The sequence below is a fragment of the Sander lucioperca genome, chromosome 1, assembly GCF_008315115.2.
Source record: "Sander lucioperca isolate FBNREF2018 chromosome 1, SLUC_FBN_1.2, whole genome shotgun sequence".
NCBI lineage: Eukaryota > Metazoa > Chordata > Actinopteri > Perciformes > Percidae > Sander > Sander lucioperca.
In genome coordinates, this window is record NC_050173.1 from 33,997,779 (window position 1) to 34,025,416 (window position 27,638).

Here is a 27,638-nt window from a genome sequence, read left to right on the forward strand (position 1 = left end):
CCCCAAACACAGATAGGGATAGACGTGACCCAGAAAGTGAAGAAGTGTCAATGATAGGAAGAGGTCGCTGTTATTGCACATGAGGGTAAATACTACACATTTCCAGTGGATTGCTGGCAGGGTGTGTATGGCTTGATGGGCAGGACAGTGAAGGCTCTGCACTTCTGGAATGAAGATGAGTGATGTATCGGGTGGTAACACAACAATTGTACAGACCAGCTGATTGTTTGTGCCTCATTACAAACTGGTGTGACTGGTGTTGTAGAATGGGGAAATAGACTGACTCTAAATTATAAGTGGTGTCAACTAAAAGCCAGGGTTAATATTTAATAGCTTTTAAAATAGATTTAAATGCAATTATAACCTGAGCTCTTTTCACTAGTTAAGTCTCCTTTTAGGCTTTCAAAATTTTGACTTGAGAGAGGAAGAGTGTGTGTGTGTGTGTGTGTGTGTGTGTGTGTGTGTGTGTGTGTGTGTGTGTGTGTGTGCACACGCATGTGCGTGTGTGTGTGTGTGTGTGTGTGAATGGGGATAGGGGCAAGTGAGAAAAGCAGAGAGAGAAAAGGGGGAGGTTGTGCCCTTGTCCCAAAAAAATCAGGGGAGGAGTTAACAGCAAAACTTCCTCAGTCAGTGACAAGTCGACTGGGATAGCCTCTGTAGCGCTCAAAGGCACACACACACACACACACACACACACACACACACACACACACACACACACACACACACACACACACACACACACACACACACACACACACACAAACACACACACACACACACGCTCACAAACTCTCACTGACTCTTACTTTCTGTTTTTCTGTTTCTGCTCTCCTGTGCTTTTGGGTTGACAGCGGAGAATGACAGCAGTTTCGGCAGCTGTCATGAGATGCAATTCACCAGTTAAATGGTGAAACCACCCACCCACACACACACACACACACACACACACACACACACACACACACACACACACACACACACATATACACATACACAAACATACATAGATACACACTCATTCTGCCACGCACATGAGGAATGAATTGAGAGGGGAGAACTGGCAGCAACACAGAGGTAAGAGTTGTTTTATTAACTTTCAATATGCCTGACTGCTCTCTAAGTCTTACTGTGTCATACACTTTCTTCTATTTAGCAGCTTTAAGACTGCTGCACTTTGTACTTAGTCACATAACCATGAAGTTGCTGTCAGTCAGGGTTTACAATGGACAGTGAAGCTGTCATGTAGTGACTTTTCACTAGTGGCTAAAGAGCAGAAAAAAATATTTAAACTGTACATGACCAACTAAAGTCTTCTTATGTCTTAATTCTATTAATCATACTATTATACTTCCACAATTTTTGTTTTAGTGTTGTACAAATGCTGCTATGCAACAGTGTGGGAATCTCCCTGCAGGGAGCTCTGTCCTAGACACACAGGCATGTGAGTGAGCAAACAGGGGGTTAGTCTAAACTTAGAGTGCATATTCCCTGTCTCATATTACTCCCCGCTAACTCTTGTACCACATTTTCCAAATCTACAAACACTGAATGTACACATACAGGGTCACACACACCTCAAACAACCCCTGCTTGTCATGCTTTTTAACACAGCCATGCACTACTGACACCATACAGTATGTTTCTCATTAGGTTGAATGCTATTGTCATGGACTGCCGAGTGTCACAATTGTAGGCTAGTTTTTTTTTCTCCTGTGGTCTCAGACTGCATGGAGACTGTAAGGTTGTTTATGGTATATGGTGATTGGAATCGTCAACTCCTGCCATTACAGGCAGTGCCTATTGTGTTTGTGGCTTAACATATTGCTTATTTGAGGCTTTAGTAATGCTGTCCACAGTGTGCAGTCGTTCAGAGGAGGAAGGATTCTGACCTTCCAGCTGACAGGAAACAATAGCTAGTTTAACAGGTGTTAAGTAAAGAGGGTATTGAGACTTGTAATGTAGGCAGCATCACCAACATCACATTGTTTTTACAGACAATCTCTGTATGTTTTGAAGTGGATGTCACCAGAGACAACTGGTGCCCCTTGTGTAGCATTTGGTACAAACAAAGGCCTAGCATGTGACCGCACATATCGGCCTTGAGCACTCTGTGTTTACTAGATTAGACAGAATCTGTTGCACTGTGAGAAACAAGCAGGGCAGTCTAAAGAGTGTCAGGATATGCCCTGACACGCCTTTAGCCTGTTTACAGCTTTCTGCCTCACAAGATACACACGCGCAGATTCAATCATGACCATTCAGCTGCCACATAAACAAGATGACTGGTCTCAGAGAAGAATATATCAGCTTCTTTGTCTCCAGTATGTTTAAGCAATGGAACGATCAGAGCACAAAGGAAGAATAAACTTTATGCATTTGTTTTCCGCTAGCAGTGATTAAATGCAATGACAGAAGTCACATAATGCATCATGCATAGAGCATCTCTTCATCTGTACTATTTCTATCTCACAGAGACTTAGAGATCCATGAGTTTTTCCGATCTTGGGTAAGCATGAAAAAAGTCAAATTCTCCCAAAAATGAACAATCTCTTGTTTGGCGTCCAGTTTGAGAATGGTAGCGTTGGAGTTTTAAAGATGTGGGAATTTATTAGGCATGGAGGATCGCATGAAAGATGCTATCAAGTTGCATTATGGGTGTTCAGTATCCAGGGTTTTGGGGTTGTAACTCACATAAGGGGCCTAGTTCACAAATTATCTGCCTCTACTTCTTCAATTTTGACAATTCTTTCTTTAATTGGTTTTTCACAAGCTTCCCAAATTTATGGAAGAACAAGGCTAAATCCTGAAGTACCCTATGAAGGTTGTTCCCATCAGTAGTTTATATTTAGCTGAGAGTTAATCAGACATCAGCCTAATAAAAAGTGTCTCCTCTACTTTCAAATATACAGTAGTTCATGTCTGAAGTGGCTTATTCATGCAAATTCCATTTCCTTTTACACGTAAGTCAATAAAGCTTGAAATTCAGTTTACCAGGTAGTGGGAGATGTGTTCTTTAAAGGAGAACTCCGGGCAATGTTTACGTTTATCTTGATCGCTATACTTTTTTGAGTACTGTCTATAGCAAAAACCACGAGCCAAATTGGTGCTAGCAACATGGAGCTTCTGTAGCTAATGCCCAGAGCTCCCGTTAGCTAAAACGGCAGTTATGGGGGCATAAGCTAAAGAGTGCCTTTGTGCCTCTTAACAGACTCAAATGCTATTAAAATGTCTGTGCAACATGAACAGGGCGCTTAAATGACAACAAGATGCGTTTAGCAACTTAGCCATTGTTGAAATGCACATACCCTGTTAGCTGCTAGCTGCCGTCTGGGATGAGTGAGTGTGTCCAGCCAGGCTCCGGTAATAATCATCACGCTGCAGTCCCGTGTGTATTTGTAACATAAATATCCATTTAGTGTGCAATCCATCTGGCGTTGGTGAGTAGGAGTCTTGTCCGTGTCGATCGTTGTGGTTTCCTTAGCCGGGCTAGCAGGCCCAGCCGGCGTCCCTGCCTCTGCTTCCTCCCCGCCCTCCTGGCTTCATGCGGCCGACAACAATACAACGAGCGCCCGCTGGTCTGGTGGATGTCTTCCAGAAGACCGTTCAAGCCTTCGCCGTGAAAATTTTTATTTTATTTCACCCTCAAAAATAGGTAATTGAGCACTGTAGTGGTTACGACCATATTAGTGACTATGCTACATGGAAACGGACCAATTATGTTTGGGTCCTGTACAGTAAAATAGTGTTTTAGACGGCTAGCTGTAGTCTCGCTAAGTCCCGTGGGAATTCAGTTGTAGCAGGAAAAAGGTAGGCCTAAATAGCAAATTCCTCTGTACAGGTGACACAGTTTTCGTTACCTGGCTGTATGAGATCCCACTCTTTACAGCACAGGCTTTCTTCCTCAGTAGGCATTGGGTCACAACACCCACACAAACACCACCAGTTGCCCGAAATCCGTGTCCTTGAAGCAGATGCTTCATCTGCCAGTTGCCCCTCTGTCTGTCTCCTTCTTTCCAAATCTTGTGAGGCTAGTTCTTCGTCTGTATACTCGGGTTTGAATAAATAAGACCATTGTTGGTATGAGTGGAGCTCCTAGCTAAAGTCCGACACGTCTTACCAAATTTGCATTAAATGAGACCTGCTGTCTAGTCTCCAATGTATGTGTATGTGGTTCGCTCAAACCAATCAGCGCGCAGCTCATCTAAATGTAATCTACATCTAAAAATCTATTCATGAGCATACCATATTTGGAAGAAAAGCTCTTGTTACAAATAGGGCCATATTCACAGGGTAGTTAAGGACCCATAAAATAGCATTCAAGCAATTTTCAGCCCAACCAATGTTACATACCCTATTAGGAGACCTTAAGGAACAGTGTGAAATACCCTATATAATCATTCTATCACCCCTTTAATACAGCAAGAACAATGCAATAAGAACAATGCCGTTTTTTTTTCAAAACACACTATATAGCACACTGGTTCAGTTTGTGTGTCAGATGCAAGCATTATGGGTAAGGGAAATGCAATTTAAAAAGTACTGTGATATTTCAAAACAAACATTTTCCCTTAAATTAATTATTTCAAGCCCAATGATATTCCGATACTGTGCCTATACAGATATGGATACAGTTTTGACAATATAGGCTAAGCTAATGTTGTATTACCTATTCTAATTCATTATTTTCTAATTATTATATTCTAAACATTTCTGCATTACGGGCACTGTGTTACAGTAGACTTTTAGTTATTTGGAATTGAATTTATATCTTGTGATTTTAGTCAGCTCATTTTTTTCTTCATCCTAATAATTCCTCTTGTTGCTACAACATCGTTAGAACAGTTTGATTGATATAGTAGCTATCCTCTTGTATTCATTGCAGATTTTCCTTTCAACTCATTCTTCACATCCTATTGGGAGCTTCTCTAAATAAAGAGGAAGAGATGTGCTTTCCAGTTGGCTGCTACATGTTGTTATACATATCATTATGACACACCCAGATCAGAAACACAACACCCGACACAGATTTAAAATTGGGCACGATCAGGGCATTTCGTTACCGCCTGAGTGAGCACAATGTGCCGGAGCAATACTGACCAATTACGCCAGTTTACCTCCATCAAACCAGAGGCCCCTGTCTACACTCTGTGTGCTGTAGAGAACATAATCAGTTTTAGAAATGTACACTCTTAAGGGAAGCTTTGCTGCGTCAAAGGCTTCTTCCTTCTCATATGGTAAAGGTTGACTTAAGGTCGATCATTCTTCTTCCCATTACAGCACATTTTGTTGTATACACGTCACTCTTTAAATCATAATGAACCCATTAACCGTCAAAACCTTTATGGACTCTGTCACCATCCAATCTCCATCCTGGATCTCCATCCTCTTCTCCATGGTGACCTTACAGGGTAGGTTGATGCTGTCCTGGTGCGCTCACTTCATCTCATCTGTCTGCTACCCATCTGATGGCAGAGAGCAGAGTTGTGTTAAACCGTGTGATGTGGATAACCTGATCTTTGATCTATGCCACTATGGCAACCCCCCCTCCCCTCGCTGTGACCTTGCAGCCTGTCCCTGTGTGGCATTGCCTTACAGCGGCTCAGCAATACATTCTCCCAGCAACACACGCACACACACACACACACACACACACACACACACACACACACACACACACACACACACACACACACACACACACACACACACACACACAAAACACACACACACACACACACACACACACACATTGTCTTTGTGACACACATTCTGTGCATATTTTCACTGGCACACATAACAAACACACAGGGAAACTCTCACTGAGGTCTGTCTACCCCCCACACACTCATACCAATCGCAGAGAGTGCTTTGTGCATTCACTGACTGACTGGGCAGCTACTGAAGAGAGAGAGGGAGGCTGGTGGGAGGAGGGAGATGGAGACAGCAAGAGGCAGAGGGATTACAAAAAGAAGCAGACCCAGACAGATAGAAGAGAAGAACAGATAAGACTTGCAGTGGGACAGAGGAGACACATCCAGTAAACACTAACTGGTGGAAAGACAGAGTGAACAGAACAGGAAAGGCAATACAGAAATAGGAAGGGAAAGGGGCTTGTCCAACAGAGAGGAAGAGAGTTGTTGTTAAAGAGGCTGGGGGGAACTGATGGGATGGCATTGATCTCTGGGAGTTGCCGGCTCTTGGGCCAGATGGCGTCTTGTTGCTGCAGACCGCTGCTCAACTCCTCCTGCTGTGGACCCTTCATCAAAGTCTGCCTCTCCTCCTTTACAGGTCTGTCCCAGCCCGCTCTCTGCGCTACTACTGTACATGTACGGTACATGTCATGAGACGGACCGCTACATTCACATAGACAGGAGCATAGCTCTAATACACAACATGGGTAACACACTTAGCCAAGAAGGTAAAAAGGGCATGGAGTGTTTCTGTACTGTAGCAGCATGAATGTACTTGTATTGACTCAAGCAATCCTGTTGGTGCTAACTGTGCTCTGTGTTGTAGGATGGGAAAGAATAGGCTGTTGTCCTCTTCGGCCTAATGTCATGTTGCATTGTGTTGCTAAGTTGTGCACCCCATTGTCTTGTTGTGAATGCTCTGCATCAAGACAATACTGTTCTGCTGTGTTTTTGCACTGACAAAGCATGTGGAAAATAAAGAAAAGTGGCATTTTAATCAAAATGATTACTTTCTGTTGTTATCTGGCATTTAACAGTATGTTCCTTTTTTTATTTTAAATGGTGTGTGACTGTGTGTCTGAAAATATGTGACCATGCTGACATAAAAGTGGAGGAACCTGGAAGTTTATTTTCTGATGTCAGTGCAGCTGTGTCTGTGCCGGCCCTGTGTGTGTGTTCAACGTCATTGTAGTCCCCCCAAACCCTGATAACTCCTCACACTAACCAATGGCTTGATCTTGGCATTGACAAGTCATACAAGCACCTCTAAAGCCCACTAATTGACATGTTTTATCTTGTTTGTTTAATCCATACAAAACCAAAGTATAAAAATTCTAATCACTGTTTTTCGTCTCCTCATTTGCCGGACTCCTTCTTGGCCAGAAGCAGTAACTTCACCGAATCTCCGCTGGTTGCTCTCTAGCCAAGAACACCAGGAAAATGGCAAATTGTTGTTTTTACACTTTGGTTTTTATAGTATAACGTGTTCATTCGTCAGCCTTTTGTTTTGTTTTATTTCTGACAGAGCTAGGCTAGCTGTTACCCCTATTTTCCAGTCTTTATGCTAAGCTAAGCTAAGACAACCCACTGCTGACTCCAGCTTCACAAATGTGAGAGTAGTATCGATCTTCTTATCTAACTCTTGGCAGGAAAATGAATGTGTATTACTCAAAAGGACAAACTATTCCTTTAAAATGAATTGATACGATATTTGAACTGTTTTAAAAACTTTGGAAGTATTTGATAATTACATTATTTAATTAAAATGGAAGAAAGGGGGCTACATGTGTTTTTCACATTTATGTTCATGAACTGATTTGTTTCTCTATTTACAGACATATCTCCTGCTGAGCTGGATGCTCTTTGGAGGGAACCACCATATGCTCTCGGGGGAGCAAATGAACACTTCTCAGGAAATGACATCATGACTCAAGGTAGACTATTGTGAACCGAACATCTTAATCAACCCAAAATCACATTATTATAGAGTCCTCTATTACTTTGGAGCTCAAACAACACCACAAAACGTATTTGAGCTGTGCTGCTTTCTGTGTAGTCACAAACTGAGGAAGTGTTTGGGACATCCTCCCTGCACAACGGAACAAACCAGGGGAAGCCCGTCACCACTATACTGCAAAATCCAGCTATTATACACATCCATCGGGCTGATTTTTATAGGTTTTGTTAGCTAAAAGTTAATGGATAAATAGTTAAAATAGAGAGCTAAAAGTAATGGATAAATAGTGCAAAAGCTAAAATCAATGGATAAATGGTTAAATAGTTTGCTTTAAGTAATGGATAAATGGCTGAGACTTACTGTAGTATGAATGCATTGACAGTTTAGTTGTATGGCTTACAACCACAACTCCTCTCTGACTGTATTACCATGTGATCCTTGTCGGCCTCTCAGCTCATTCCCAGACTACAGACTAAACATGGAAAAGCAGCATTTAGTTATTGTGCACCACAGAGCTGGAACAAACTTCCACAGGATATTAGACTAAATCCAGGTTAAAAACATTTATGTTCTGCTCTGCCTTTGACTGAACCTTAAATACTCATCATGAACCATCTCCCCTTCTATCCTGTATTTGTGTCTCTCTTCATATTTTTTCTTCTTCTTTTTTTTAAATGCATAATGTGAAGCACTTTGAATTGCCGTTGTGTGTAAAAGGTGCTACACAAATACCTATAAAAGAAACATTCTGACAATTTGCACTAGGGTTAGGAACCACTGTTCTAAATCTAAATTATATGTTCAACCTGTACTATACTGAATACATGTACCACATGTCATCTGGTGTCATCTGGTAACATTTTCTTTTAAATCTCCTTTACAGTTTGGAACTGTAATAGTTGGTACTGTAATTGCAGCTTACTTTGAATAACCCTTCTGATGTCCCTTTTGATAAAATTGGTTCTACCTACTACACACCTGTATTTATCATACAGAAACCCTAAATACTATATGCTGTTTAGGAAACACTGGCTTAACTAACACTGGGTTGAGTTTTCTAACAAAGGGTGCATCAAGAAAAGTCATTTATGTTCTACTTTAGGCATTGAATCACAAAAGATGATAATCTAAACTTGATCCAGCAGCTTTTCTCTTGACTTTGTCTCCTCTTTCAGGTGTTGTTGAGGAGGAGGACGGTCCGGTGGTGGAGTCAGGTGAAGGAGGGGTGGAGCCTGACAGCTACTGGAAGAAAAAAGAGGCCTTCCTCAGAGGAAGTACTGTCACTCTGGGAGAGAAATTCTCCTCAGGTACATTTAATAATGCTTTTCGCCTGAGTCCATTACCTGACTTGTAGTATGTTTCTAATGAAAAACTAGCTTTTACATTAGCCAGTGTAAACTAGTTATAGAAGCATTTCCCATGCATTATACTGTATTTATGAATACTGATAAGGCACATTTCCCTACTAATGTTTTTACTCACTCAGCAGTTCCATCCTTCACATTCCTCCAGGTTCTTCCTCTCAAATGGATTTAAATAGCCACACTGAGAGTCCAGTAAGAGGCCTAATAGCTTTGTTATTCCTCCGGGGACTAACATACTCACAGAACATCTCACTGAAATTTGAGCTCTTGTAGAAAATCTTTAATGAACTCTTGAAAGTTTTGTCTCTCTCTAGATTCTTTCCCTTTTACTCAGTGACTACAAAAAGAAAAATACAGCACCTGCGATGTAGTGTGATGAATTAGCAAAAGGATTACAAACACATTATTTATGAATTTATTCCTTTAATTTCGCTAAACAATGGATCATAAATCCTCTCGCTTGTTCTCTAAGCTATTTTTTCCTAAATTCTATTTTGATTGGATTTGTTTGTAGTCCACATTATTCCACTAGATTCGGTGTCAAACTCAATTTCACTAAGAGCCACACTGGAAAATGAGAATCACATCAAAAGCAATGCATAGTTTATTGACATGCTTTTATTTAATGGAAAAAGTAAAATATTTTTACTGTATTATTGCATGTCTCATACAGCCTTACTTACAGTTTGGTCCACATAAAGCCATAAAAAAGTCAGCAAAACAGTTCCTTAGAATTAAGCAAATCAAGCAAAACTATTATCACATTTTTAAAAGCAGGCTACCACATAGCCAACTCACAACAACGTGTTTCACAGGCCTTAATATACAAAATCACTGGTTGTGTAGGATTACTAAGTCGGTGATATAAAGAAATAAAATGGTTGTGATGATGAGAGGCATGATCAGACGACAGATGAGACAGACTCATGATCTTCTATTAAGGACAGTTGACTCAGTATACTGGTAGAGAGAGTGCTGGAACCTCGCCATCATCTCTCTCGCTCTGAACAGCAAGATACAAAGGACTCATGTATGGTTGGAAACACAGAATACAACACAATTTTTTTTTTTTCATGTTTATTTGACTAGAGACATATGCTACGACATAGACATTTGTGCAACAAATCTCCAATGTACAGCATCACAGCATTTATAGCTATTGCTAGTTTCCAATGTCCGTCCCTAGAAGGGCTTTATAGTAGATATGCATCAGACATCACTTGAACATAACAACTTTATACTAATATGGTAGAAACACTTTTAGCTGACACAGCCACAGTGGCGTCCATCTCAGCTATCTTACTGTAGTCATAGGTCAAAGGTGAACAGATGAACTTAATAATAGTAGCCTCTGTCTCACACTAGTAGTGGCGCCTCTGTACACACATGTCCAGCTGTCATCCTTTCTCACTACACATAAAATAATATGCATAAGAAATTATTTCCCACTATCAGTCGGCAAATCTGCCGAATTCCGCTTTGAGTGTTGCATAATTAAAAAAAAGTTTCCCATCTTTTTTGGTCTGGTGCACAACTAGGTGGGCCAAAATTTACTGTGAACCTAAATTGATATGTGGGCCGGATAAAAATTTGCCAGGGGCCGGATTTGGCCCCCGGGCCTTGAGTTTGACACATGTGAGAAGAAACAATTTGAAGAGATAATAAAAGAGTGATTGATTACAGCGCTCTTCTTGTCTTTTGTCTAGAAATTGTGCTGCTGTTCACCGGGCGGAGGCGCTCCAGCATGGATCCTGACCGGGCCCTACAGGAGGCACTGCGCACCCGACTGCGGGTGGTGGAGAGCAACAGCCAGGACGTCATCCAGCTCTTTAAAGTGAGTGACAGTCAGACCTGACAATGCAGATTACAAAGGTATTACTGTAACACTCAATCTGTCTGATATCATAACAAAGACTAAGGTGCATTATGATAAGAATCCATATATTGCAATATGATATGTATATGTGTCGTGCACTTAATGGAAATGGATGGTTGTTATTGAAACATGACACTTTGTTTGTGCAGGACTTGTCTGCACGTCTGGTGTCTGTCCACGCTGAGAAGGATAGCTTCGTACTCACATTCAAGACTGTGGAGGAAATATGGAAGTTTTCAACTTACCTAGCATTAGGTAAGTAACTACGACCATGTCATATCTTACAGGCCTACATGAACACATACTTTCTTCCAAAGTAAAAGCTTTAGTGCGTAACGTTTTGATATTAATGAACGTCCGTTACATTCAAGCCATTGCCAAATGAGTTACTACAAAGCTAATTAAGACTATCAGCTCCACACAACTCTCTCTGGATTTCTCAGTGTGACTATGTTCAGAAGATTGTGGCGTCTGCCGACTTTCGCACAGAAAATAGAGTGAAGATAATGACCTCTTCTGAAGAGTCCATCATGTTTTTTTAATCCTCCGTGTCCTTCTTGGCTAATTGAAACTGCGTGGAGGAGGGGTGGGGGGGTACACGATCACAGAAGGCTTGTATCATGTGGACGCGCTGACAGTGTTGTTGTCATTACTTAGAATTCCTCATGGGGGAGACAGAAACTACACACTATAGCTTTAAAAACAGTTTGGGTTTTTTCCCATGAGAGATCTTTTTTGTGCTCTTCTCACTGGTTTGAAGTACGTTTGTATAAGGTTGGAACATGTCATGTACCTTTGGAACCAATCAGGATTTAACAACATTTAAATCAGAGCCTGATGACAGTTGTGGGGTTGTTTGGTTATGTTGCCAGGTCACTCAAATCTAAACCAACCACACAGGCCTAAATAGGCAGACTGGTTGAGTGTTAAAAAACTACCTAAGGATGATTTATTTCAAATCTTTGAAAATGTAATGTTGTAGAGAAAAATATAGAACTTGAAACCCAGATTTCAGGTGCATCACAAACATAAATGGCTCTTTGCTGTACCATTTTTCCTGTTTATACATTTATTGTCCTATTTTTATTCTTATCATTATAGTTGTATACCAAGTTTTTGTTCGTTAGTGATATTAGCATAAGGAGTATTAGTAATATTTATATCTGAGTTGCATGTGCTCTGTCCCAGGTTATGTTGCTCGCTGCTTGGAGAACTTCCTGTGTGATCAGTCCTTCTGGCTGGACCCAGAGCTGCTCAGTGACCTGCAGATCAATGTAACTGTGGACGAGGAACATTTGGCCACCCTTTACCTGGGACTGTTACTCCAGGAGGGTAAGTCAGGTTGTACTGTGTCATTTTATGGAAGCTCAGTGAGCCTTTTATGAGCACTTGTATTATTACTGTAACACAAAGGTTAAGGGAGTGAAAAGTGAGGAATGAAATCTAGTTCATGAATCTGTTAGCCAAAACTGACACCTTGGTAGTTAAACCCGTGCTTTCGTCCAGACTCTAAACTGAACAGTATTGATTGCCCTTTGACTACCATGACTTTCTTTCCTGTGAATTTTTTCAGAATATTTGAAAAAATGTATAGTCAGAAGTATCTTGACTCTAGTTACTGTAATTTTATAGTAACTAACTTCAGCTGCCATTTGATCTCATTACTATAAATCCATTTTTCATTGACCCCAATTAACACTATGAATGTCTAAGGATTATACTGTCACACGTGACTTTGGATAAATTATAGCAACGCTTTATTGCCATACAGTTAGGAGACCTTATGTGCCTCGTCAATGTCAATGTCTAAAGTATAATAGACTTCTAATTACAAGTCAGAATTATGACCCCATTGGACATCAGTGAATTTTAGCAATTAACTCAAATTTTTTGAAGCATTATAAAATAAGTGTTCTGCTAAAGCATATCCATTATACTACTTCCCTACAAGTATGCATATTGATTTCCTTCGGCCTGGTCTATGCAGACGTCCCTGCTTTCTCCTGAACATTTCCCCAAGGCAAAACGCTTCATGGGAATGTATAATAAAACTGCAGTGCTGGCAAATAGTCATAAGAATTACATTAACTTAATAGGGCGAGGATATAAAACATCCATCATTTACCCAGTGACAGAATGAGGGTGCACATGCTGTAGCACTTTTGCTGATTCTTCACTTAAGTGTGGTGATTTTTATCAACATGAAAACACTGACTGAAAACATTTGTGTCTGGATTCACACAGATTTGTATTGTCTGTACTGTGTGTGTTTTTTTAGAGGTTGATACTAATGAACCAATCTCTTTGCAGGATCCTTCTTTGCTAAGGCGCTATTCACAAGAAGTGAGCAGGATGAGGACGACGAAGAACAGCTATCGTTCAAAAAGAATGACTTGCTGATGGTGAGGGACACAGGGCAGGACGACATGTGGGAGGGCACCCTGCTCTCCACAGGAAACCATGGCCTGGTGCCAGTCAACGCCATGCAACCGCTGCCTTACCCCTTCTATCAGTGAGTCACTCTATGTTCCTCAAATCCCTCGATTTACCCTGCAGGCAACAGTGTGATTAACATGTTCTCTTGTAAGACTTTTAGCTGAATGAGCAGAGCAGCAATACAGATGGCCGACATGTGTGCACATGAGCTAAACTATACTTCCTGTGTGGTCAGGTGGTTCCTGAGGAAGTACCCAGGCAATGTTGGATGTTCGCCAGCAGAAAAGGAACCGTTTGAACATGCTATTGGTAAAAACATTCAGCCTATAAAATATGTTCACACATAAAACTGTACAGCGTTGTATACTGAACTCAGACGCATATATTCAAAACCAAATCTTCCACTGATCTGAACATGGGAAGCTGAGATTAATTGGCTGAAAGCAGCTCTCAAAGTGTTGTTTTCAGACGCAGCTGTTTATTGAAAAAGCTTTTTTTAAAATACGGTACACTACCTGCTCAGCAACAAACAGCAGACAGACAACGTTAGCGACTATAGTGGCCAGATATTTCCCTTTGGAGTTTCTGGAGACCAAATCAGAGCTAAATGGGAAGTCAATATTGTATTTAAATGTATCAGTTGGACACAAACATGACTCTAAATGAATGCTAATGTTGCTCAATGTCTGCTGTGTAAATAGGCCACTATTTGGGAAAACATTGCCATACAGGAGATAAAATGTAAATGTTGTCTTTACAACTTGTTGCCCCTAAGTGGCCAGTGGTGACTGTAGCAGTGATTGTTTTTGAAGTAATTTCACTACTTATCCAAAGTCAGACACACTCACTGACACCTTTCATGTGTCTGCATGCAGTCTGATGGTACATAATGTGTTGAGGTTAGCTTAGCATAGTTCAATTCCTGGATTTCTAGGAATTTTGTATGAGATCAAGTAGAAGTTCTTCACCACAAAAATCAAGAAATAAATTGTTTGAATATGTAGCATAACTACCTATTGTGTTGTTGTGTGAAGTCAGTTTTTACTGTTACACAAAGACAGAGGATATAATATCAAAGTTTTCCACTTCCTATTTACTGGAACACACAGCAATGCACAGCCACAGCGGATCAATACTAATATGGTAATGCATATAGTTGTAGCTCAAACCTGTATGTGCTTTATTGTTATATCCTGTCAACTCTTTGTCAGGATTTAAAAAATACATAAAAAGTATAAAGATATACAGTATCATCATATTCATGATCAGACAATGTTATTATATTGACCTTGTAAACTCTCTTATCTGTGTCTGGTTGTCCTCATCACACCCCTCAGTGACGGGTTCCTGTGTAGCAGTGGTCGACTACAGTCCAGTGGGCCCCGATGAGCTTCTGCTGAGTCAAGGGGACATTGTGGAGATCCAGGGTTTGCTAGTCCGAGGCCTTGACATGTTCATAGGAACACACACTTCCACAGGGCACAATGGTTTCGTACACAAGGCCCATGTCAAACCTCTGGACACCGTACCCCTGTAAGAAAGTTAACTTTTCCAGTTGTATTATGCATGGCTTGGTTTGAACTTACTGGTCTGATGATGTTGTGCGTCACTAGTTGCCTCTTGTTTATAGTCTTGTGCTGATGTTTTATGAAATCCTATTTAGTGTATCTGCAGTCTGGATGGGGTGAGGGCGCCATGGAGACAGCAGCAGAAGTGATAATGCTGCTTTTGTTTCCCTCGCACAGAGACAGACAGTTGGTCTTTCTGACTGAGGAGGAGAGAGCCAGCCTGGCTCAGGTTAACCTGTGTAGCTCTGAGCCAAGTGACAGCGGCCTGCTGGAAAGACTCTTCTCGTCTGACATCAGCTCTGTGTACAGGCTAGGTAAAGAAAGCACCTGGCTGATCAAATCGTCAGGTAGAGGAAAGGGAGGGGTTGTGCCACAGAGCCATGGCTGAAATATAGGTCATGTTTGGTTTGATGTGCAGCTCCTAGTTAGTTTCCTAAATAGTGGTATTGTTAGTGATTCATTCCGGGAAGAACAATGTTTCCATCTTTATCCCCAACTGGAAAAGTGACTCTTTAATTGATTTACCTTGTGTGTTTCCAGACAGACTGGATGAGACTGACTTCATGTACATCAGAAATCGTCCAAAACATGGTAATGCTTTACACTTAATTGAGGAAATCAGCTGCTTATAAACTGTATTCACTAAAACAGCTTGAATGTGTTAATCCACTATCTGTATCCGTCTTCTTCCCAGATCATAAGATTCCTGCTAGCGCCCGTCAGAGCGTCATGTCAGAGAAAAGTGGAGGGACACCCCCGTACCACTCCTCTCCTCGAGCCTCTCTGTCTCACTCCTCCCCTCGTCTGTCCCTCTATCAGTCCCATAATCCTCTGCCACGCGAGGGAGAGCGCCTTTCCTTCACTCTGGATGACACATTCAGAGAACTGGACGAGTTCCAGGAAGACCCACCTCTCTTCTTGGAGGAGAACAGCTGGGAGGGGGAGGACTCCGAGTTCAGTGACCCCACACTGACCCTGCTCAACCATGAACACTTCCAGGTCTGCAGAGTCCCAGTTTATTCACTGATTTATTTATTACAGGGCCAAGCAAAGAAGCAAGGCAAGAGATTGTAGTTTTTTTCTTGTTTTTTTTCTTGTTTTCTATTTTATGTCCATGGCAGCTAATAGAAGCAATTGTTTTTTTTGTTTTTGTTTTTATGAAAAGTGCTACCTTAAAGGACAATTCCGGCGCAAAATGAAGGGGTTAATAACATATGTGTAACCACTCTGTTGCTCTCTTGGACATGTTTTCATGCTAATCCAATGAGTTTGTAGCTTGAAAGAAGCTAGCGCGGACCGCTGATTAGCTTACAACGCTAGTATTCGGGATACAGGGTATGTAAAAACAAATAGCTATTTATACCACTAAAAAGGCTTAAAGTATCACCACACTTCAACGGTAGCATAATGAGGGTCCCTACATGTTAACCGAAGCATTGAGAACTTTGTAAGTGTACAGACAGTTTATTGAAAAGATAGATTATAAAGACACTCGCGTTCATGTTTACATGCTGCCGCCGTCTTGGAAACCAGTCATGACTTACAGCTGGCGATGCAAACCAAAATCAAAAGCAATTTGCTCAATATATCTGAAATAATCGCACTCTGCATAACTTGTCTAGTGTACTTACTCAGTGGATAACTGTCCATCTGGTCCCTCCGGTCTGGGTCGCCATCTCCAATTTATTTTTGGAACATGGAAAAAAGTTTCAAGTCCAGCCCTGTTTATCAGAGAGGTGAAATCTTCAGACTGTACCAAACACTGCATCTCTTGGGCATCGCGACGCAACAGGTCCCACTCCGTGCAACACAGACACTCCTGCTTGGGTTAACATGTAGGGACCCTCATTATGCTACTGTTGAAGTTTGGTGATATTTTGAGCCTTTTTAGTGGTATAAATAGCGATTTGTTTTTACTTTCCCTGTGCCCAGAATACTAGCGTTGTAAGCTAATCAGCGGTCCGCGCTAGCTTCTTTCAAGCTACAAACACATTGGATTAGCATGAAAACATGTCCCAGAGAGACAGAGTGGGTACACATCTGTTAATAACCCCTAGGTTCGTTTTGCGCCGGAATTGTCCTTTAAGATGTCAAGAAATGTAGGTTCACATTGTCAGGTCTATGAAAAAATCTAAACGTGATTTCATTGGCTTGTAACCTCTCTTTTCATTCATCAAAAAAAGCTCCCTAGGTCGTTTAGCACATATCATGTGGTCAATTGGTCATATGGTTGATTAATTAAGCTGGGTTTTTACTGACAGCACTCTATCGCCACCATAAATAAAAAGACAGATCTTTGACATGCCTTTACTGTATTTACTACTACTTATCACTAAAAGCATTTGGTTATTATATGTAAATTGATTTGCCAATATGTTCCTTATTTCCATGTGTGTCTGTCCCATCAGCCTGTCAAGAGACTCTTTTTAATTAGTTTGTTATTTCTTGCAGGAGGACTTGCTGCCCCTGTACGACCTGCAGTATTCCTTCCTGTGGGTGAACTTTAGTGGTAAAACTGAGGACGAGCTGTCAGGGCACCTAGAGAGTGTCAGGGAGTGTGCCAAGAGGATGGGCTTGCACTGGGCACATCGACGGGCATGCTTCCTCCTGGGAAGACTCTGTGCCCGCAAGCTAAAGTTCTCCCAGGTTTGTACTTCATTTCTAGCATTAATGTGTGTTGTGGATAGGTTAATATGTTTTATTCCTCCCTAAAAAGATAATATAAAGCAAGTGAGTCTGTAACAAGACACCACAACATACAGATATAATCATTCATATAATATTTAATATTGATCCATGTTTCCTCCTCTCCTCAGGCCCGTGTGTACTATGAGGAGGCTCTCAGTGTCCGCGTGGACAGCTTCTCGGACACGCCGCTCCTCGTCGCTCTCTTCACAAATCTCACCGCTGTCTACCTGAAGCAGCGTATGACAGACAAGCTGCCCCAGACTCTGGAGAAGGCCGGTGCTCTGCTCCTCTGTCTGCCCTGCCACACCTTCACCTCCACGGACGAGGTTGAACTGCTGCAGCTGCTCCTGAGGAGATCGGTGGTGATGGGGGACAAACACCTGGAGGCTCGCATCTGCTACCTCGTCTCCAGCCTCTTCCTGCTCCTCAGGAAGACTGAGGACGCTCTTCCCTTCGTTGAGCGACTGCAGTTTCTCTCAAGGACGCTCTCTGCCACCGAGGGACTTCCCATAGTTCCTTTGGACCTCAACTGGCTTTTGAGCTGGCTCTATCATCGTAAATACATGCCTTACTTAGCCCTGGCCTCTCTGAGTCTAGACTCAAGACAAGACCACTCCCTCCACGATGCTTTCCTGAGGATTGAGTTGTTTATCAGGAACTCTGTTCGCCTGAACCCATGCTGGAAGGAAGGAACCTCCCTGCTCCCTGCCCAGATTGTGATTTACCTTCAGCAGGCCCTGATTATAGCTAAGCAAGGGGAGGACATGAAGACCCAGAGGGACCTGTGTCAGGGCTTGGCCACAGTCTACCAGCAGTATGGTGCTCTGAATGAGGCGGTGCACTGTGCTCAACAAGCTGTGGAGACAGGAGGCCAATTCATTGAGGAGGAGGGCTTTGAGGCCTCTGTGCTGCTCGGGTGGCTGCTGGTGTTGACGGGCCAGGCTGAGAGGGCCCAGAGTGTCCTACAGCCACTGCTCACATCTCTCCAGGTACAGGAAGCACTGGGGTCTTCAACGTTTTTTAGGCCAATGACCCTCTTAGCTAAAAGAGTGACAGAGCAGGGACCCTCTACTACATATTTTGTATAAAATTTAGTTGCATTAAACTGGGCTGGATGGATGAAAGCAGCGGATATTCCTTTATTATTTATACATCATGTTTAATGTTATCTCTCCAGGGCACAGACAGTCCCACACAGCGAGGAGTGATCCACAACCTCTTGGCTTTGTGTCTGAGGCGGCAGGGCCGCATCCCAGAGGCAGGCTGGCATCTCCACTCTGCCTTGGTCATCTCCAGGGAAAGTGGACACCAGAGGAACCAGGCCCTGGCATTGGCCAACCTGGGCTGCCTGGCACTGGATGTGGGGGCATCTTTGGTGGCAGAACGCTTCTTGGTCAGGTAGATATCAGTCTTATCATTTTTCCCCAGGGAACTTAACATGTAGAAAGGGTTTACAGAGAGTAATTCATTGTGATGGATGGTGATTGTATCCCCAGATCCCTGCGTCTTTTTCTGGAGCTCTGGGAAAGCCCCACAGATGAGGAGCACGTTCAGACCTACCTTTGGCTGGGGCGGAGCTACAAAGACAGGAGGAAGAGTCAGGACAGCAGGGCATGTTATGAAATGGGGCTACTTATTGCACTACATGCCAGAAATTTACACAGTGAGTACAAGTTAATACATTACAGAATAGTTTGACATGTTGGCCTTATTACCCTTATTGATTCTCGAGAGTGGTGTCAATCTTCTCATCCAACTCTCGGCAAGAAAACAAATAAGCACATTTCCTAAAATGTTGAAATATTTTTTTTTTAAATGTGTGCACAGTAATATAAAAATCATTTATAATTCAATTCAATTCAATTTTATTTATAGTATCAAATCATAACAAGAGTTATCTCGAGACACTTTACAGATAGAGTAGGTCTAGACCACACTCTATAAAGCCCCAACAATTCCAATAGTTCCCCCAAGAGCAAGCATTAGCAGTGGCTATTGCGACAGTGGCGAGGAAAAACTCCCTTTTAGGAAGAAACCTCGGCAGACCCAGACTCTTGGTGGGCGGTGTCTGACGGTTGGGGTTATGACGGTACGGGATGTAGCGTGGCACAGCAGAGCATGGGTGGACGCGGTGGACGCAGCAGGACGTAGCCGAGCTTTGCAGGGAATCGCAGAGCGTAGCAGGGTGTAGCAGGTCCATAGCCACAGCTGCACCCAAGACCCAGGTCTTGGTGTCGCCCTAATCCGAGGCGATGTTCTGGGCGAAGAAGAAACATAAGGACTCTGGGGAGTAAACTCCCCAGAGCTAGGTTAGTAACAAGCACTTCTGAGACAGGATGTGCATAAAAGGAAACAAAAGAAAAGAGCGTGTCATAAGAAGGAACTTCCTCGGCAGTCTAGAATTATAATAGCATAACTAGGAGAGGCACTATATTATTGATTATACGATAGGTAAATCTGATGACTGTAAAGAGAAGCAGAGAAAAGCAGGGGTGCTGTGTCTGCAGCTATACACCCTGCCCCGCCGGTCTAGGCGTTCACTGCAACTCCTCACTCCCTAACTATAAGCTTTATCAAAGAGGAGAGTTTTCAGTTTAGTCTTAAATGTAGCGACGGTGTCTGCCCCCCGAACCCAGATTGGGAGCTGGTTCCACAGGAGAGGAGCCTGATAGCTGAAGGCTCTGCCTCCCATTCTACTTTTAGAGACTCTAGGAACCACAAGTAACTCTGCATTCTGGGAGCGTAGTGCTCTAGTGGGACAATAAGGTACTAAGAGGTCCTCAAGATATGAAGGAGCTTGACCATTTAGAGCTTTATAGGTCAGAATAAGGATTTTAAATTCAATCCTGGATTTTACAGGAAGCCAATGGAGAGAAGCTAATACAGGAGAAATATGATCTCTTTTCTTAGTTCTTGTCAGAACACGCGCTGCAGCATTCTGGATCAGCTGGAGAGTCCTAACGGACTTATTTGAGCATCCTGATAATAAGGAATTACAGTAGTCCAGCCTGGAAGTAACGAATGCATGGACTAGTTTTTCTGCATCGTTTTGAGATAGGATGTTCCTAATTTTAGCAATGTTACGAAGGTGAAAAAAGGCTGTTCTAGAGGTGTGTTTTAGATGGGCGTTAAAGGATAGATCCTGATCAAAAATAACTCCTAGATTTCTGACAGTAGTACTGGAGGCCAGGGCAATGCCATCCAGAGTAATTATATCTTCGGCTAATGAGGTTCGTAGGGGTTTGGAGCCCAGCACAATAACTTCGGTTTTGTTTGAGTTTAACATCAGGAAATTGTAGGCCATCCATGATTTTATATCTTTAATGCAAGCTTGAAGTTTAGCTAGCTGGCTGGTTTCGTCTGGCTTGATTGACAGATATAATTGGGTGTCATCCGCATAACAGTGAAAGTTAATTGAGTGTTTCCTAATAATATTGCCTAGAGGAAGCATATATAAGGAGAATAGAATTGGTCCAAGCACTGAGCCTTGAGGAACGCCATGGTTAATTTTAGCGTAATTGGAGGGTTTATTGTTAACATTAACAAATTGCGATCGATCAGAGAAGTAGGACTTAAACCAGTTTAGTGCGATTCCTTTAATGCCAACTAAATGTTCCAGTCTCTGTAAGAGGATGGTATGGTCAATAGTATCGAATGCAGCACTAAGATCTAATAAGACAAGTACGGAGACAAGTCCTTTGTCTGATGCAGTTAGAAGATCGTTAGTGATTTTCACCAGTGCCGTCTCTGTGCTATGATGCTTTCTAAATCCTGACTGAAAGTCCTCAAATAAGCTATTGCTATGTAGAAAATCACATAACTGATTAGCGACTACTTTCTCAAGGATCTTGGAGAGAAAGGGAAGGTTAGATATAGGTCTATAGTTGGCTAAGACCTCAGGATCGAGGGTGGGTTTTTTCAGTAGAGGTTTTATCACAGCTACTTTAAATGACTGCGGTACATAACCTGTCAATAAAGACATATTTATCATATCTAGCAATGAAGTGTTAACCACGGGTAACGCTTCTTTAAGTAGTGTCGTTGGGATGGGGTCCAAGAGACAGGTAGATGGCTTAGCTGAAGAGACCTTTAGCATTAATTGTTGAGGGTTTATAGGATAAAAGCAATCTAAGTATATGTCAGGTCTAGTCGTTCTTTCTAGCAGTCTGTCAGTTAAAGGTGACCCATTAGAGGTTGGGGGAAAGAGGTGATGAATAGTATCTCTAATTGTTATAATTTTATCGTTAAAGAAACTCATGAAGTCGTCACTACTCAGAGCTATAGGAATAGATGGCTCAATAGAGCTGTGACTATCTGTCAGCCTGGCTACAGTGCTGAAAAGAAACCTTGGGTTGTTCTTATTTTCTTCTATTAGTGATGAATAGTAGTCTGATCTGGCCTTTCTTAGGGTCTTCCTATAGGTTTTCAGACTGTCTTGCCAGTCTAAACGAGATTCTTCCAGTTTGGTGGAACGCCATTTACTTTCAAGTGTGCGCGAGATTTGCTTTAATTTACGAGTTTGGGAGTTATACCAAGGTGCTAGTTTCCTTTGCTTCATCGTCTTCTTTTTAAGGGGAGCAACAGAGTCTAAAGTCGTCCGTAGGCAGGCCGTAGCATCGTCTACGAAATGATCAATTTGAGAGGGACTAAAGTTTACATAAAGATCCTCTGTTATATTACGGCACGTTAATGAGTTTAGTGCTGTTGGAATATCTTCCTTAAATTTAGCTATAGCACTGTCAGATAGGCTTCTAGCGTAGAAGCTTTTATCTAATTTCGTATAATCGGGTAGTAAGAATTCGAAAGTTATTAAGAAGTGGTCTGATAATAAAGGATTTTGCGGGAATACTATTACGTCTTCAATTTTGATGCCATATGCCAGCACAAGGTCGAGGGTGTGGTTAAAACAGTGCGTGGCCTCGTGCACACTCTGACTGAAACCAATTGAATCTAGTAGTGAGTTGAAAGCAGTACTAAGGCTATTGCTGTCAACGTCCACATGGATATTAAAATCACCTACAATAAGTACTTTGTCTGACTTTAGGACTACACATGATAAAAACTCTGAGAATTCCGATAAAAATTCACAATATGGACCTGGTGCTCGGTAGACAACAACAAATATAATTGGCTGTACTGTTTTCCATGTTGAATGCTGAAGGTTAAGAACGAGATTTTCAAAAGAGTTATAATTTAGTTTAGCTTTAGGATTAATTAACAGGTTTGAGTCAAATATGGCTGCAACTCCCCCTCCTCGGCCTGAGCCTCTAGGAATTTGAGTATTATTATAAGGTAACATGAGAGCTAAAAGTGACACAATTTCCTATATCTGTATAGATTTTTCCTCATTTTAATGTGATTAAATTAGAGTACGACCAATATTGCATTATTGAGGCTGATGTAGATATAATTTTTTTTTAGAGAGAAATATATTTGCCTATTTTCAATTTTTTAAACATCAACACATAAGATATATGTTCTGAGAGTGAGACATTTTACAGTGACCCCGGTGGACAAATTATGTAATGGCAATTCAATTAAATTAAATTCAGTTTTATTTATAGTATCAAATCATAACAAGAGTTATCTCAGGACACTTTACAGATAGAGTAGGTCTAGACCACACTCTATAATTTACAAATTCCACAACACTATCCCAAATATATAATTTTTTCTTACTTCTATGTCGATACCAATACTGTATATCTTTAAAAACTAAAATTTGTAATTTTAGCCATGCCCGCGTACAGTAAAGGTCAGACTTAATAGTTCTTATTTAATATCACAAACATATCACAGTGTATTAAGTCTCAGCAGCAGCTTGTAAGATACTTGCTGTATTCTCTCATAGGTCAGATGGTGGTGGCCAAGGTGCTGAGTCGGCTGTATGCTGACCTGATGCTGTACGGCCAGAGTATCGTCTACTATGAGCTCTGTGTGTCCGTATCCAGAGAGCTGAAGGACAAGAGACTGGAGGGAGAGTATCTGGAAATCCTCAGCAGCGTCTATCTCTCACTCAACACTGAAAGGTGAGCTTTGTCTCCCCTTCCCGCTCACTCTTATTCTCTATCCATCTTTGCCATAATATCTTTGGTTTCGACCAAAACGTTTTACAACAATTCTGGATTGTGGATTGCAGATCATCTCGTAAATCTCTGGACTACACCAAGCAGAGCCTGAGGATTTCTATAGATTTAGGCAAGAGAGAGGAAGAGTCAGAGACGTGGCTGCAGGTGGGACGCATCTATTACCTCATCCAGGAGGACGAGCTAGCTGACATGTACCTGCAGGTGAGGAGGAGGGAATATGTGGCATGTGTGTGTGGTGGAGTGGTTACACAGGGCTCTCAAGTTTTGAAGACAGGTAAGAGTGACATTCTATCCGCATGGTGAGTAATGATGCGGCGGTCTGGGGGTCCTCCCCCAGAAAATTTTGAGCATTAAACACTTCATTTCCTGCATTCTGGTGAATTTGTATGCACCTATTTCTACCTTTTTCTGAATCAATTTATGTTAGAAATATATTTATGTAAAGGGAAACATAGATTACAATCCAAATATAAAAACATAATGGAATATAATGCAGTAAGGCTTTCAGGCATTCTGTATTAGTTTAATCTATTTATTCTCTTGTAGATCGACTTTTCTAATTATATGAGTCAGCACACATGTAGCCTAGCTTGCATGTAGCCAAACTTTGTGCACATTCAAAATATATCTGTGTTCTCTGAGATTTGGAGGAGTCGTGATATTTTGAGAAAAATAAAGTTATAATAGTCACTATATTTAAGAAAATAATCTACCTGCACCATAGCCTGCTGTGCATTACGTGATTGCTCTGCTGATACGGTAGATCTCAGACCATCTGACAGACTCAGAGCCCCGTTTGGGTCTCTGGTCTCTGAATGAGACAACGTTTAGGGAAGTGGCTGTATGCTGCTCTATGCTTTGTTTTTCATTGGTTGTTGCGTTAAATCTTACCCAGATACAATAGTGCTATTTTCTGATTGGCCATTGTGTAGCCCCTTTCTTTGTTTTGATTGGCTGATAAGTGGCAGGCTCGACTAAGAACTCCAGGGGAGATGCGCTTGATTCCTGCCGGTTCCATAGTGAGAGCGGCGCTGTGGGCGCTGCGGCATAGTAAATATATTATAAATAGTTTTTCAGCATGAGAAATACAATGTGTGGCGGGAGTGCGTGACAAAAGACCGAAATGAGTGACTGTCACGCTCAATGCGTTACACTTGAGAGCCCTGGGTTACATGAGGGAGGTGCACATTTTTCAGCCACTGTTTTTTCTTTTCCTTGTTCTGCCCTTGGTTCCTCCACAAACCTGGAATTCCTGTGTGTGCACTCCTCATTCCTGCGCAGCAAAGATGGCGGCTTTATCACCAGCTGCCAGTGTTTCAGATCAATTATCTCTTTATTTTATAACATTTACCTGACAATCCTTACATATAGCTTAGTCTCACATTCTAATGGTAGATATGCAATCAATACTGATTGACAACATAATGTGATAAACAGGCAGCAGTGAAGACAGCCCTGAGGATGAATGATCATCACTTTGCCATGAGCATCTACGAGGAGGCAGGAGACGTCTACTTTAAAGGCCTCAGGAACCGCATGGCTTCACTGCCTTTCTACAGGGTAAGAGGACGCAACATACAGCTGCGATGTCATGATGCAGCATTTTCCATGATAAACTGATAAACAGAATTATTTTGATTCCATTAAATGATTTTTAAATTCTTGGCACTGCTGATAACATTTAACAGAATTTTTCATGTTTGGTTTCAGGACGGCAGTCTGCCATTTGCACGGAGCATCAAGGATATCCATTCAGAGTTCCGTTTGTTGAGTAAACTGACGGAGTTGTTAATGAAGCAGGGAGAGCAGGACGAGGCTCTGCAGTACGCAACCCTGGCTGTTGAGATCGCCAGCAAAACAGGTACAAGCGTGGCCTGGAGTAGAATCAGTGCCTTATGACTGTTAGGTAACTACTTTGTTAACAGAGACCTTTGTTGTTTTTCTTCAGCTGTGCAGTTGAATGAGAGGACAGCCTACCACCGGCTGGCTACAGTCTACTACAGCCTGCAGCAGTATGAGATGGCAGAAAACTACTACCTGAAGTCCCTGTCCCTCTGTCCGCCCGTCCTGCAGGACCCCATGGAGGCTCGCTACTACACCAAGCTGTACTGCAGACTGGGCAATCTCACTCTACACAAACTGAAGGTACAGGAGACCAATGTATTTCTGGGTTTGCATTTGTATAAGCAAACAGAATATATAGAGTATGTTTTGAAATTAACGTTTTGCTGAAATCTCCATTTTAAAGACACAATCTCTGAGTTTTTCCCCGTCACCCAAACTAAAAACACAAGATTAAAACCTGCTCTTACTTAAAGATTAACTGACAGGTCTTTTAATACATGGAATAACTTGAGAAATCAACAAAATCTTATTTATGTTAGTTATTAATGTTTTGTGACAGGGTGCCCTCATGGCCTGAGCTCTCTCTCCCCTCATTTCCTGCCATCTCTTGCCATCAACGTTTTTCTGTATCTGGTGGCCTTTTCACAGTAAATGGAATTGATCAAAATCAAGCCTTCAAATATGATGATAGAATGTTTAGTTCAGATGAGATCTGCTCTGACCTCTGCTCTGTTCACTCCCTCCAGGATTGTTTTGATGCAGTGGGCTACTTCCAGTTAGCTCTGGCAGCGGCCGTGGAGGACCAAGCTAACCCCGAGGCTCTGTATGTGGTGTACATGAAGCTGGCCGAAATCCACGGCAACCACATGCCCGATGTTCAGCTGTGCCAAGTTTACAGAGACAGAGCTCAGAGTCTGAAGAGACTTCTGGCTGGAGAGGAAGGCGCTGCTGTTGGAGAGGAAAACATGGAGGATGCAGACACAGAGCCTGGCCAAAAGAAGGAGGAGGACTCTGATGCTGATATGGAACATAGGCCTACACAAAGTTTGGTTAAGAGAAAGATGCCTACAACTGAAAATGAAACATGCGAAGATAACTCAATTCCAAGAGCTTGTATAATCCTTGGAGATACAGAGGATAGATGTGCCGACACTAATATTGGAGATGTAAACAGGAAAGAAGATCACAACATTAATCTTGATACAGATGGCCCTTTTATGAACGCCTTTGGGTCTGAGACCGAAACCATTGCCAGTCAGTCGTACAGTGACAGTATTCTTACTGAGTCCTTTGATACAGCCAAGGAGGACATCTCAGACTCCAGCAGCTCCACTGACACTTTACAAACATACCAGAATCAAACAGATGGGAATGACTTTGATACTGACCACAGCATGCCCAGTCCAATACCTGATAATTACACCGGTGACATCACAAGACACACAGACGCCCAAAACACAGATTCTGACATTCAGGATGAACAAAACACAGCCGCTAAAGAAACAGATGTGCATGCAGATCCTCTTTAAAAAGATGCTAGTGATGAGGACAATCAGTCTCATAGACACTGATAAAGCTGTAAGACTGGTGACACACACACACACACACACACACACACACACACACACACACACACACACACACACACACACACACAGTGAACACATGGTTTTAGATGATGCCTACACGTAGTCTCTCAGTGGCGCTTTGTGTTCTTCACTTACATCTCCTCAGTCTGGTTTCTTGACCAACACATTGACTCCAACGTTCCAGCCACATGGCACTTATTGTAGGAAAGATGAAGTTTTTTTTAGAGATCTAGTGACATTAAAGCATGTGCCTTTTGTAAAATATGTTCTGTGGTTATTACAGTGCATTTTGCTTGTATGTGTTTTCTAAATGTATGTTTTTGTATCTCTGGAAGATATGACTCAAACATAAAGAATGTTATTTTGTTTGCTGAGTGTTTCTTTGTGCTTTTGTTCATTCAAATATGGGAGAAATACCGTACGGTGGCCTTGAGGTGCCAAGGACAACAACATTGGACAAAACACATGAATAAATCCAAGCACGTATTGAATCAAAAAAAAGAAAAGAAAAAACATTGGGGAAAACACAACTG

General features: G+C 41.9%; 1 protein-coding gene across 7 annotated transcripts; it reads left to right on the forward strand.

Moving 5' to 3' along the window:
* The first annotated feature begins 737 nt into the window (after positions 1-737).
* On the forward strand, positions 738-27,479 carry sh3tc2 (SH3 domain and tetratricopeptide repeats 2). 7 transcript variants are annotated; one of them, XM_031302526.2, is made up of 23 exons: positions 738-1,077; positions 1,372-1,444; positions 7,529-7,627; positions 8,826-8,957; positions 10,721-10,848; positions 11,040-11,145; positions 12,079-12,222; positions 13,201-13,402; positions 13,562-13,635; positions 14,664-14,859; positions 15,072-15,208; positions 15,435-15,485; positions 15,589-15,893; positions 17,346-17,540; positions 17,711-18,571; positions 18,760-18,980; positions 19,079-19,245; positions 23,434-23,611; positions 23,722-23,872; positions 25,109-25,231; positions 25,382-25,532; positions 25,620-25,816; positions 26,263-27,479. In XM_031302526.2, the coding sequence occupies exons 2-23, from the start codon at positions 1,390-1,392 to the stop codon at positions 27,043-27,045; spliced, it is 4,656 nt and encodes a 1,551-aa protein (XP_031158386.1). In that variant the 5' UTR covers positions 738-1,077; positions 1,372-1,389; the 3' UTR covers positions 27,046-27,479. The 7 variants fall into 7 exon arrangements, 5 of the variants coding, with proteins under 5 accessions (XP_031158386.1, XP_031158385.1, XP_031158387.1 ...); XM_031302525.2 differs by lacking the exon at positions 1,372-1,444 and adding an exon at positions 6,292-6,421; XR_004898810.1 differs by lacking the exons at positions 738-1,077; positions 1,372-1,444 and adding an exon at positions 5,715-6,291 and having other exon boundaries at positions 26,263-27,134; positions 27,190-27,479.
* Positions 27,480-27,638: the final 159 nt, after the last annotated feature.